General features: G+C 33.1%; 2 protein-coding genes across 15 annotated transcripts; one reads left to right on the top strand and one right to left on the bottom strand.

The window, feature by feature from the left end:
- Positions 1 to 1,226: 1,226 nt before the first annotated feature.
- Positions 1,227 to 9,006, top strand: Prp4k (Pre-mRNA processing factor 4 kinase). Of its 14 annotated transcripts, XM_076313820.1 has the most exons (17): positions 1,280 to 1,336; positions 1,631 to 1,661; positions 1,883 to 2,053; positions 2,141 to 2,387; positions 2,492 to 2,973; positions 3,029 to 3,710; positions 3,777 to 4,127; positions 4,194 to 4,279; positions 4,356 to 4,502; positions 4,584 to 4,737; positions 4,825 to 5,077; positions 5,534 to 5,772; positions 5,918 to 6,118; positions 6,446 to 6,566; positions 6,667 to 6,809; positions 7,787 to 7,860; positions 8,330 to 9,005. In XM_076313820.1, exons 3-13 carry the CDS (start codon positions 1,947 to 1,949, stop codon positions 6,116 to 6,118), a joined length of 2,949 nt encoding a protein of 982 aa, XP_076169935.1. In that variant the 5' UTR covers positions 1,280 to 1,336; positions 1,631 to 1,661; positions 1,883 to 1,946; the 3' UTR covers positions 6,446 to 6,566; positions 6,667 to 6,809; positions 7,787 to 7,860; positions 8,330 to 9,005. The 14 variants fall into 14 exon arrangements, with proteins under 14 accessions (XP_076169925.1, XP_076169923.1, XP_076169926.1 ...); XM_076313810.1 differs by lacking the exon at positions 1,631 to 1,661 and having other exon boundaries at positions 1,227 to 1,336; positions 5,918 to 6,161; positions 6,278 to 6,566; positions 8,330 to 9,006; XM_076313808.1 differs by lacking the exon at positions 1,631 to 1,661 and having other exon boundaries at positions 1,227 to 1,336; positions 5,918 to 6,161; positions 6,275 to 6,566; positions 8,330 to 9,006.
- LOC143147997 (inositol monophosphatase 1) lies at positions 8,842 to 13,191 on the bottom strand. Its single transcript, XM_076313822.1, has 6 exons — positions 12,506 to 13,191; positions 11,349 to 11,482; positions 10,268 to 10,527; positions 9,916 to 10,021; positions 9,629 to 9,780; positions 8,842 to 9,424 (listed from the first exon to the last, which is right to left on the bottom strand). Exons 1-6 carry the CDS (start codon positions 12,563 to 12,565, stop codon positions 9,318 to 9,320), a joined length of 819 nt encoding a protein of 272 aa, XP_076169937.1. The 5' UTR covers positions 12,566 to 13,191; the 3' UTR covers positions 8,842 to 9,317.
- Between the last annotated feature and the right edge of the window lie 169 nt (positions 13,192 to 13,360).

Genomic DNA, 13,360 nt, shown 5'->3' with positions numbered 1-13,360 from the left:
CGCCTTGGTGTTCGTTTATTCGAGTACCGAACTTGGTTTCGTTTCGTAATGAATATTATTGCGAACGAGGGCCAATTTTTCATCCCAAAACCCTTGTATTTTATCCAGTGGCGGATCACGCACTCGAGCAACCTGAAGCGCGAACAGTGTTCAGAGGACCCACGTGATATTTCAATACATAAAACGTATAGATACGAAGTATGAATTTTGATTTAAACTATTTACTTCTGTAATAAGAAGAATAGTACAAAACTTTGTATTAAATATCAAATATATAATTACAAATAAAACCTTCGTGCGATTTGAAGCATTATTAAAATGTAATGGTAACTTGTTCTGTTGGTTTGGAAAGACTTGGAAATACGGAGCCCAAGGTTTACAATTCCATCGCTTAGGCAGTAATCAGCCACTCGTATATTTCTTAACACCGCTAACAGTAAATATAAATTAATCTCAAAGATTAAAAGGCAATTTATTTCACATCATATTTCTTTTTGTTTAACAATATTGCGATCAGATGTTGTATTAAACAAAATGAACCAAATAATTCATAGCTGAGAATATTATCTCAACTTGTTAACTTCTTCTTACGTTGTTTCAGCAATATTAGCTACTTAAGCAAATTGTTTATCCTACCACTCTAAAAAATATTCTATTCCATCCGTCTCTTGGTTAGGTTATCTATTGAAATAAATATCCCATCTTATATCTACTCTAACATCCGAATAAAATCATTTAAATTTAACTACTCTAATTTATGAGTGAAACATTTTACGTTATTCTGGTGAACAGAATATTTTGTATATATTATAATTTTCTGTGTTACTCTTTCTCAGATTTCTGCATAGATGAAACATAAAACATTTTTTAGATTCAGGGAATAGATCAAATATAAAATATTTCCTTAGGCTGGTCGGATACATGAATATTAACAAATTTCTTTGCATCGGTGTAAAGTATACTATTTTTATTATAAAACTTACACGGTGAGTGTTTCAGCGTAGAGATTCAATAATCTAACAACTCCTTTCTCAACAGTTTTCCAGACACTGCTATGAAAACTGTAATATAGAATTTAAGGTAGAATGAAAATAAATAGATCCAGAAAAAATACAATGCGTGGACAAACGCACACTGTCGCAAGGCACGAAAATACAGAAACCGGAAGCAACCCTTCATTATCGATAGTTCGAGGACTTGCCGTGATATCTCGAAATAACACGATCGAACATACAAGATGGCGGCCCATTAAAGAGTTCATATATACGTGTAGTTGTTTTGTGCAGTGATTCTGTAGTTTTTTTCTTAACAATAATTTACCAAGTATAATCATGGGGTAAGTCGTGAACTTCAACAAACATAATTACTCTCGTTGAGAAAGCATCACTTTCGATAAATAAAAAGATACGTAAAGTAGTCTGTTTACATCGCATATACTTACGTGATCTTCTGTTTATTTGCGGAGTATATCTTATACGCCTTTACGAAATCCTTTTTCCTTTTGGCACTAAATAAGATAGTTGAGTGAATTTCTAGAAAGAAATTGTTTTTCTTATACTGTGATTTTTAATATCCGTTGAAAAAAAGTAACCTAGTTTTTGTGTCTTACAACATTCGTATTTCGCAATAGACTCGGCTTAAATCAACTGGATTGGATTTGGGTAAATATTATATCATATGGATCACATTTAAAGTAATTATTAACGGAAAGCAGAGTAGTAGTATTAATTTATTCTTTGGGAAATTGTATAATTGAAGTTTTTAACATACGAATCGTTTTATCAGATTCGATCTTATATTTGATTGTAATATGTTAATTGGTTTAATTAATATACATTAATTTGTTTTCTGGCCAGCGATTTATTGTTAAATTACATTTCAGTACATCAGATCTAGAATGTTTAGAGTCTAAGAGAGATATTGTCGGCGTAGATTCTGAATCCGACATGTTGAATGACCAAAGAAAAAAGAAGAAAAGAAAGCATAAACATCACAAACATAAGAAAGATAAATTAATTGAAAGAGAAGATGGAAAGATTGAACGACAAGAACGGTATGTACGATATGTATTTTATTGGTATTTATTGTTGGAATATTATTTTATTCCTTGTGGAAAATATTATGAAATGCAACATTTTAGGAAAAGACACAAGAAACATAAGCGACCTAAAAAGGAAAGAGAGGTTGAAAATGGAGCGTTGGAAGAAAAATCATCCCGAACGATTCAAAAAGATATTGGTGTAAATGGCAAAGTAAAAAATTCGTTACTAGAAGTGGTTTCTACGGAAGAAAGTGACGATGAAAAATTAATTGATTTAGATTCGGACGAAGTAGACTGTACAATCATTGAAGATGATATTGACCTTGAAGAGTTAATGAAACAGAAGGTAAGTTTTAACTCTGAAAGTTTTATATACGTACATACATACATACATATATATATATATATATATATAGAAACGATTCTAACTGTATTCTGATATTTGCACAGGAACGGTTGCAAGCATGCTTAGTACAATACCTCTCGGACGAATCTGAAAAAGAAGATAAAGAACCGGAACAAGATGAAGTAAAAGCCACTGAAACACCCGATGTTATACTTGTAGAGGATGATAGTGAAAATGACAATATCCCCCCTAAAAAACGGACTAGAAGTAAATCTGGCAGCAGAGAACGCAAAAAAGTAACAAAACCTGAAAGGCGTGTTGTAGTAGACATGACCAGAGATCGAAGAAGTCGAGAAGAACATAAAGACAAACGAAGAGATTCGGATAGAAGACGAGAAGATAAAGTACGTACTAAAGAAGAACTAAGGAGGGACGATAATAGAAGGGATGACAGACAAATACGGAAAACAAGTGACAGGCACAGAGAAGATACCCGAAAGGAAGATAGTAAAAAAAGGTCAGAGGATGACAAGCGTAAAGATTCCATCAAAAGAGATGAATCGCGTAAAAGAGAACAAGATAAACGGTATGTTGGAAAAATAATATTAAAATTTTTGGTGTTACATAATATTTAATTATAGGGAAGAAGAGCGACGACGAGATGCGGATCATCATAATAATTCCAGACCTCGTAATGATTATAATAAATCAATAGACAGGTCCGACAAAGTCCCTATTTCAAAACATGATAGCCGCGATAGACTGGAAAGCCGAGAACGACAGAGCAGTCGAGATCGTCATGCTAGTAAAGATCGACCGCCTAGTCGTGATCGTCGTAGCCGTGATAGACCTTCTAGTAGAGATCGACATAGTCGTGATAAAAGAGACAGTAGAGAGCGTCATGCTAGTCGAGATCGACACAGAGATGGTCGAAGTAGTCGTGATCGCAACGATATCCGAGATCGACGGGATAGTCGAAACCGCGAAAGGATTCGAGAACGTTCAAGAAGTACAAGAAGATCTCGTAGCCCTGTTAGAAGTAGACTAGACAGAGATCGTAACGATCGGTATAAAACCTCGAGATCGTTATCTCGAAATCGAAGGGACAGAGACAAACATACTAGAGATCATGATAGAGACAGAGAGAAAAATGGTAAGAGAGAACGTAGTGATAAATACAAAGATTCTTTGTCAGAAGGACTCAAAGTGGAACATACGGAAAGTTCGAGCGAAGAGGATATCAAAGACATTGATATCGAAGAAGAAGAAGATGAAGAAGCAATTATAGAACGTAGAAGGAAACAAAGAGAAGAACTTCTCAAAGTATGTTGTTTTCTATAATAATTATCTTATTTTAACATTATAAATTAATTCTATATTTTTATACAGAGGTTAGGTGGACCAAACGAAGACTCAAACATGTCTACTGACATAAACACCGTTCCTGCTACACCACCTTCGGAAAGCCAATCGAATGTATCACAGAAATCGATAGAAATTCCATCCAATAATAATGAGTCTGCATCAGAAAGTCATACGCCACCACTACCTGAAAAACCAAAGTCGCCGCAACCAGTTAAAAAGAGAAAATCCAGATTTGAAGATGCACCACCAGAAGATATCGATAAAAATGAAGACATAAAACCAATAGAGAAAATTAAACAAGACGAAAAGCAAAATGCAAAGAAATCAAACGAATGGGATATGTTCGCCGAAGCAGATAATGTTGGCGATTTTAATGTATGTTTATCATTTCGTATTTGTAATATATATCAAATTTATTTTATATCTTTCTTTCTTGTGCAGAGTCCCACTGTCGAAGGTAAGCGACAAGGCGGACCAGATAATCCGAGTTTAACGGACAATTGGGACGACGCAGAAGGATATTATAGGTAAAGTATTCTTTTTTAATGTTTTTTCTGTATTTTTCATACAATATTGGAATCATAAATTTAATTATATTTTTAGAGTACGAGTAGGCGAAACGTTAGATTCACGATACGTGGTTTATGGATACACAGGCCAAGGTGTATTCAGTAACGTCGTAAGAGCTAGAGACAGTGCTAGAGGCAATTTGGATGTTGCTGTAAAAATAATAAGGAATAATGAAATAATGTAAGTATATGATATATTATATTTCGTTTGCAATACATAATTCTACAATCAATAATATTTGTCCCTTTTTTATCATTTCAGGCACAGAACTGGCCTTAAGGAATTAGAAATTCTTAGAAAATTAAATGATGCAGATCCAGAAGATAGATTTCATTGTTTACGACTTTTCAGGCATTTCTTTCACAAAAATCATTTATGTATGGTTTTTGAACCTCTAGCTATGAATTTAAGAGAAGTAAATATTTTTTATCAAAATACTTCTATAAAAGTAATAACACGTGGATCACTTATCGTTCGTTATTTATTAAATAAATTTATTCAGGTTTTAAAAAAGTATGGCAAAGACGTTGGTTTACATGTTAAAGCGGTAAGATCGTATACCCAACAACTTTTCCTTGCTCTCAAGTTATTAAAACGTGCAAATATTCTGCATGCTGACATCAAACCGGATAACATTCTAGTCAGTGAAAGCAAACTAGTATTGAAACTCTGCGATTTCGGTTCGGCGTCCCATGCCCATGAAAATGAAATAACGCCGTATTTAGTATCAAGATTTTATCGAGCACCCGAAATTAGTAAGTATTGTGTCTCTTTGTTATCACATAAATACGTATTCTTTAGACTGAACAACTATACCAATCTCTTGAGTTATTTATCAGTTCTTCTAACGTATACTAAGTAAGTGTAATTTGTAAAATTCAATTAATTTAAAAACTCAAGGGATTAACCTCTGCTTACTCATCACTCTTCTACTTTAAACCAGCTTTTGGTAGCCGTGACTAGCATGCCCTTTAAAAACAATGGTATAAACGATTTGAAAATATATACATATTTAATCTCACCAGACAATTTTATAGCGGCTAGATTGTATTAGTCGCATATACATGTATATATTTTTTTTTTTAATATTAACGGAAACTCTGTGTGACAGCTCTGATACATTGATCAAACCCACATTGGGATGATCTCCACTGTCATAGAGATTTAATAACAATTGTCACGTACTGGAAGTTAACATTGCCATTTTCTAGTTCTTGGTATACCGTATGATTTCGGCATTGACATGTGGTCCGTGGGATGCACCATATACGAATTGTACACGGGAAAAATAATGTTCTCGGGCAAAACAAACAACCAAATGTTGAAATTCTTCATGGACCTAAAAGGCAAAATGCCTAATAAACTGATTAGGAAAGGCACATTCAAGGACCAACATTTTGACACTAACTGCAATTTCCTGTATCATGAAGTTGATAAGGTCACGGAGCGGGTAAGTTGTCTTTCTACTGTTCTTTTCCATCCCTGTCCTTTGCAGTGTGGTAAGTGTCGTAATTCACGATTATGCGTATTCACGGACAAGTATTCAAATTGCATCCATGCATAAATTATAAAATTGTGGATACCTATATTTCTAGGAAAAGGTTGTAGTGATGTCTACGTTACCTGCTACTCGTGACCTTACCGCTGAGTTAGGGGGAAACTCTTTGCCACCGGAACAAAATAGAAAAGTTGGACAACTGAAGGACCTTTTGGAGCGAACGTTGATGTTGGACGCAGGAAAGAGAATCACTGTGAACCACGCCTTGGCACATCCCTTTATACAAGAAAAGATCTAGGTAACCCTGTCCGGGGTCCTTCTACATCGGAGAATTCATTAACGTAACTTTACAAAATGTTTGAAATGGCACCGCTAACGATTCGTTGTATACTATAAAACATACTAACATAAGGCGGTGTCTCCTTATATTGACTGTGTCCTGTATCCGTTTTAGCAGAAAGAGGCGGTGCAAAATTTCACGTTTCACTCGCTCCTTCTAAGTAATAACGAGAAAACATTTGGAAATATACATATACACGAGGGAAACAAATTATTTCAATCACACGCATGACGTTGTACTCTATCAATCTGAACTGTATTATTTAATGAATGATAACTATTGCAGGTCAATAGAGTGCAATATTTTTATATTAATTAATAACCAATACGAATGATGAATAAACATTGGAGTTCACCGATGCATTTACCAACGCATAAAGCGACATATTTGTACGGCTCAGAACAATGTAGTGTATCAGGGCGTAAAAATCTTTTTTGCGTGTAAATTTTTGAATACGAGTTTCGCTTAGATTTGGTTTATTTCTTCTCTTTCTCTGTGCACAGCAGCGATAAGTAATAAATCAACGATGACGCTAGAAGAAGAGGCTCGCTGAATTACGTGGTAATCGTATTCTCTTCCGTGGACGATATGAACTGGGAAAAGTGACCGCCTCTTTCAGCACTGGCCATCGATACTTAGCATAATGGTGGTACATAGTATTTTTCTTTTTCTTCATCTTTCGATTTAAAAAAAAAAAAAAGAAGCGCGAGTTCTTTACGAATAATAATATCTCGTATAAATTATTATATCATAAATCATTATTGATAATGCGTTTACGTTCGCGACAAGGGGATCCCGTGTTTGTGAAATTGTGAAACTTACGAATCTGATGATCGTACCCATTCACGAACAGTTTCTTGTTCTTCTTCAGTGCCGGCGACGCGCGCGCACGGCATTGAAATTCTAGTAAAACAAGGAGTCTTGTACTAATGAAGAAGAAAACAAATTGTATAGTAAGTAGGTTACTGAAATAAAACGACACATGCTTAACAGAATGAGAAACGAGCCCTGTATTTTATACTTTCAGTCTTTAAACGCGCGCTGCTCGTGCAAGTAGAAGCACGTACCGTAGACGTATTTCAATCTATAAATAATATATAAAAAAGAAATTGTAATCTGTTTCTTATTTAGTAACGAGATATAATAGGTAGACAACGTGTGTTTTAGGAAGTACTGTAAAATAAGTTGATATGTTAACAATTATTTACTGTTTGACCGTTAATATCACGGATTATCATTTTTACATCTGACTTTGCATTTATTTAGAAAATCAATGTAAAGAAATATGAGAAAATAATAATGTATATATTTACACTGAGAAATAGGAGTTGCAAATATTTACCAGTGGATATTGCATTATATTTATATAAACAAAAATTGTTTAACACTCGATATTAACATATTAATAGTCATCGTATTTCTTATCTTAAAATTTATACTTTTGTTTTAACAGATATGTCTGTGGCATACGATTTCGTGTCGTAGCTTCGTAAATTTTCTTTTTTCTTTTTATTTAATATTGCGTTGTTCATTTAAGTAAGATACAACAGAACGTCAATGCTGTTTGAATGGTTCATGGTATACATTTTTACCTGGCAATATTGTACGAGGCTGCTTATGTTTCAGATGAGTCTTCGATTCAAAGCATCGTTAAGCGCGAGTGGACCTTTGTGGGCTTTTAACGCCGATCCCGTTGCAAGGTATTCTTGGGGGACTGCCTTATGGGATATTTAGTATATCCGTTTCTCATTAAACGACCAATATAGACAATCAGAACCTGCCATAATTGCATCGTAAACAAAATCAAGTCGTTATAACGATCATTCTTGGTCTGCTCTTCTTGGGGGCAGATACAATTTTATTCATTCGCATTTAGATCGTCATATATCATTTCTAATATAAAATTGCAAAATTATATTCATAAAGGCAATGAAAAGATATATATTAGAATTTCATTCTTATATTAATATTTTACATAGAACACTTTAATACTTGAGCTTGTCTTTCAATGATTGTAAGAATTGAGAAAAAACTTTATTATATTGAGACAATAACGGGGGGGAAATAGATGTTTCGGGCACATTTCAATACAGAAATAAAATGCATACACAGAATCTTAGATTAATCTATACTTTTCTAATTGGCAATTTGGTAATGTTTCACTTGTAGCCCTCCCTGTGAGGAGGGGAGGCAATGGAAGAGATGATGAAATCAGTTGGTGGAAAGGAATGATGAAGAAAATCGGGTGAGATCGTCGCAGCTGCAGCTTGACAACTGTTTTAAAATGGTGCCTATCGCAGAAAGGATCGCCGAATATTTAATTAAATTTGTATCAGCAGGAAGGTTTGTCTTAAAATTTCGTTGAAATTAATGAGATCGTAAGTATGTGAACAGGTAAGGTACATACATATGCGTGAGAGTTACAAATTACCACATTGAATTTTTAAAATACTTTAGTATTGCATATACATGTGTATATGTCCATATATAGGTAATATTAAAGATAACATAATACTAATGTTTATGGCCTTCAGTTTTCAGATCGCTAAATGCCAAAATCTTTGAAAATAATTATGATACAATCAGCGAGTTTTAGAGTAAAAGAAAAAGTACTATAATGTGACATGTAATCTGAAATGTGTAAAACGGATATAATGATCGGAATAAATTACACATATGCATTGTGGAATAAATATGTTTATTTCACGTTATATTTTAATACAGTATTCTGTATCAAGTAATAAAGAGCAAATTACATTTACAGCCATATAATATCCCTGCTGTCAATATTAAACATTGTTACCGATTTTCTGTACCACGAATATGTAATTTATATTAAATTTAAATTTATAATACATCTCTTGGATATATTGTCACCTTTGTTTCCAACGTTTGTGTAAAATATAAGTATATTCTTTAAACACTCGTACGTATTGTTTCAATTTATAAACCTTAAAGCCTGTAAAAAGCACCAAAATTGTCGTAATCTACATGTTACAATTAAAATTACGGGTTGACACAAGAAAGAACAAAGTACATAATAGAAATTTTACATTCTTTAAACATTTACAGGGTTGATACATACAGAATCGCCTTGATTTTTAATTAATGATTTTTGAATTTTTTTGTTATTTTTTTATATACTATTTAAAAATTTTCAGTCGCGTTCGGGGTAATACTGAATCAATATTTTGGCCAATTCTTGAGCCAAGTCCATTGTTGATGCACACAAAACTCTTCTGCTCATGACATCAAATGGACCACCTAAAATCATAACGTACGTACTAAGGAAAAGTAAATCCATTGAATCTGAATAATTAATTATCGAAACGAAATAATATTTTATGTTCAATATATAATATTAAACAAAATTAATACTGTTAGTAACATTGTTCTAAAACTAATCGATCATCTTCGAAATAAGTAATGGCTTTGAAAACTGTATTAAATTATAGTAAAATAAATTACCCGCTGGATCTATGCACACACCACCGGCTTCTCGTACAATAATATCTCCGGCTGCAACATCCCAAGCGTGAATACCGTATTCAAATGAAACGTCCGCTCCACCTAGAGCGACCATGCACATATTTAAAGCTGCAGATCCCAAAGCTCGTATTCTAAAGAAAAGAAGAAAAGAAAATAGAAAAATAAATGTCTCTCGAACAGAAATCGTAAGACAATGGTTAAATGAAATAGATCATAAATCAGAATTTAATAAAATTAAATTGAAAAGACAACACGAAACGCTTTACCCATGAACTTTTGAAGTAAGATTGTTTGCATTCTCTAATACAATTTTCATTTTCTCAGGATCCCTGCTTGTGCCCATTTCCATCATAACAAGAGCTTTGCGCAATTCTGCAAAGAAACAAAGCTAGTTACATTTCTGAAAGAACTCTCTGTAAAGAGATGATAAAAATCCAATATAGAGCTCGAAATAATTAAAACACCGCGGATTTAAATACTTTTGTCATTCGGTAAGTTCTTTAATATACAAAGTGGTAAAGTCTAATTATTAAGGCGATTGGTAAAGTATGTAATCTTCTCTAAAATACTTCGGAAACATGATTCCTTAATTACACAAAAGCGCAAAGTTTAATTTACCGGTCACTTCGGAAACCAAAATGGGAACTCCGTTCAAAAATGCACCCTGGCCTTTACGGGCAGTAAATAGTTGCTCCAAAATTGGGTTGTAAACGACTCCGATTTCCGTGGTTTTGTTAATCAATAACGCAATCGATATGCAAGTGTACGGTAAACCGTGCACGAAATTCATCGTGCCGTCGATCGGATCGATGATCCATGTTGGCGCGTCCGTTAGTTCGACCTTTTTCCCCAATGAACTTTCTTCCTCACCGATAAATCTGAAAAGATATATTTCGTTATTGTTAAAAACTCTATTCTAGAGCTTCTAACAGATGTAGTAATGGCAATTAAGAAATGAAATTAATAGTAAAATTAATATTCGAAAATGATCGATCCATATAATGCAAAAATTTCAATTCTAAATATTAATTTTCTTTTTTTCGATCAATAAAATCGTTGTTCTTTGACATGAAATTTTTTTTCAAATATTAATAATATGTTTCAACAGTTTCAGAACTGTTGCACGAATGGAAAATTCCATTCAATCGCATTACAAGTCCCTTTATGGCCGTTCTTACCTCAAATGGTTTGTTCCAAACACGCAGTAATGAACTTAAATGAGATGGACCTATCGAAGATTTCGATGGACATAACTAAATAATATTCTCTCGGATATATCGCGCTTTAAGCTTCAATCAAGAACTGTACATTAAATCAATTATATTGAGACTACATCGAACGATATATATGGAAAATTATACGAACAACTTATATAAAAAACACCTGATAAATTTAGATGTGAAAATATACCAATGAAAGTAATTATTGTACCTAATTATTTTTTCGTAAAATTTCTGAAGTGTGATTGATATACATTTAAATACATTTTCAACATCCGTCAAATCAATAGTTAATACTTGTTAAATAAAAAAAAATGTTCAATATTTGTCGACACTATCTAATGTATTTTTAAGAAAATTTCAACATGTATTGAAATTATCTGTAATATAGGTCGTTTGTAACCGACGATGATGTTGTTTAACTGTTAGCGATAGGGAAACAATACGTTTATCTAAATATTATGAGTTACAAGACATACTTGTGGTCTGGAAATTTTGAAGATATACCATCGACTAATAATTTCTCGACCTTCTGATCCCATTCGGTAACAAGATCGACTTCGCACGATTTTACCATCGCATTCTTAGGCTGATTAATTTTCCCCCTGACAATCTGCAAACGTTACAATTTAAATCAATTATTTTTTTAATTTCGTATCTTCTACACGTAAATTGTTACATATCTTCATACAAAGAAGTTAGTATCAATAATGTAATAAACATGAGTTAAAACATATGTTGATTACATATTCGTACTAATGTATAAGAACCAATGATAGGAATCAATTATTATAAATTATCTCTTTCATATTTTTGTTACCCATTATGAGATATTTAAATAAACGAAATTATTGAATTAACTCGGATGCCTAGGATAACCTTACGAATGAACAAACCGTTATTATCAGGTGTTCTGCCAGTAAAAATTAAAAATGAAAATTAAACGATAATGACGAATTTTTCATTTTCATCTGTAATTAAATATCACTTCAAGTTTTCGATTTAAAGAGTTTCGATTTATTTGATCAAAAGAACAGAAAGTTGTGAAAATTTGAATTGTACATGCGTTGTAACATAATTATCGGGTAATTTGTTTATAATGCAGACTCATTAACATTATAGGTTATAAATTATAAAAGCATTGTCAACCGTTACAATGTAAACCTGTCAGAGATGTCATTTTTTCCAACTCTATGAATCCACTTTTTGGAAGCCAAACGAATGCCTGTTCACATTGACACGTTAACATCATTATCTATTTACCTCAAGAAAGCATGACGATTATATACTCGTATGTACGTGATTAGTCAATAAATCACATTGTTAATCTATCATAATATCATATCGATCAAGATTGTAGTAAAATTGAATCACGTTGAAACGAACTATTTCAAAACAATTGTTGAAATTCATGACCGAATAATTATGTATTAACATTGCACAAGGTAACGTGACAAAAAGGTACGTAGCTCAAAGTGCATACAAAAAAGATATTCGTACTCGGTAAGAACTTGATTGAAATTCGTATTTGCGTGCAAAATCGATAAACGTGACCCGCTATCAGCCAAGAATAACTTATACTCCAAACACTTGCTCGCTTCCTATCGTCGATTTTATTAAAGAAACTGACACTTACCGAGCCAGCTTCCTTCACAAACCGAAGCACTGTGAAGTAATATTCGTCGGTGTTGAGCATGATTCAGCGTAGGGTTTGAATAACGGAAAAAAGAACACAATTTCAGAGTCCCCGCATAACCGACACTGGCAATAACGTCGTGCATCCAATGGCAACGGCTACCAACTAACTGACGTAACATCTCGTCAACTGGTTTTAAAAAGGTGGTTCTACCATCACTGGATCTCCAACAAAAGCGACAGTGGCGACCCGGTTCGTAGCAATTTTGATGCGTATCATCATCGCAAGACGACCCGTCACGCAAATCGATGTTTCGTATTTTCACTTCATACGAGAAATTGATCTACTTTTACCGTTAGATTTAATCAAACTTGATAAACGAACATGTAAAAAAGCAAACTGAACCGTTCCGTTATAATTATTTGCTGCCATTTAATTCAGAAATATTCAAATTTCAAAGAATTAAAATATATTTACTCGGTCGATAAAGTGTGCAGAAAATAAACAAGGATTAAGTTTCTTCAACTTGGCAAGATTTCCAAGTTACTCGAAGGATCATTGTACATGAAAGGATGAACAGAAAAGCTAGTAGGAAAAGTCAATTGGATAAAGCGTAGAATTTTTTATTTTTCATTCTGAAGCTTTACGTAACTTTTAAATCCAAAAAGACCGTTAAAAATAATTTGATCGATAAAATCTGAATAGAATGGAAAAGCAATTGTTTCGTAAAGAAAAAGAACGAAAAAATGAATACCACGATTTCGCTTAATAGACCATCAACAATTGTATCCTTTAACATGGATATATTTACATACATACATACATACATATATATATATATATATATATATATAT

The sequence above is a fragment of the Ptiloglossa arizonensis genome, chromosome 6 (assembly GCF_051014685.1).
Source record: "Ptiloglossa arizonensis isolate GNS036 chromosome 6, iyPtiAriz1_principal, whole genome shotgun sequence".
Classification (NCBI taxonomy): Eukaryota; Metazoa; Arthropoda; class Insecta; order Hymenoptera; family Colletidae; genus Ptiloglossa; species Ptiloglossa arizonensis.
Note: the sequence above shows the minus strand (reverse complement) of the source record. Positions and strands in the feature narration are given on the sequence as shown.

Excerpts from the sequence above, each read along its gene's own strand:
- Prp4k (XM_076313810.1), top strand. Across the intron at positions 2,388-2,491 it reads AAGAGTTAATGAAACAGAAG|GAACGGTTGCAAGCATGCTT; the intron begins GTAAGTTTTAAC and ends ATATTTGCACAG. Across the intron at positions 4,503-4,583 it reads ATAAGGAATAATGAAATAAT|GCACAGAACTGGCCTTAAGG; the intron begins GTAAGTATATGA and ends TTATCATTTCAG.
- LOC143147997 (XM_076313822.1), bottom strand. The coding sequence starts at position 12,565 with ATGCTCAACACCGACGAATATTACTTCACAGTGCTTCGGTTTGTGAAG. Across the intron at positions 9,781-9,915 it reads CTTACTTCAAAAGTTCATGG|AATACGAGCTTTGGGATCTG; the intron begins GTAAAGCGTTTC and ends TCTTTTCTTTAG. Across the intron at positions 9,425-9,628 it reads TGTGTGCATAGATCCAGCGG|GTGGTCCATTTGATGTCATG; the intron begins GTAATTTATTTT and ends TTATGATTTTAG.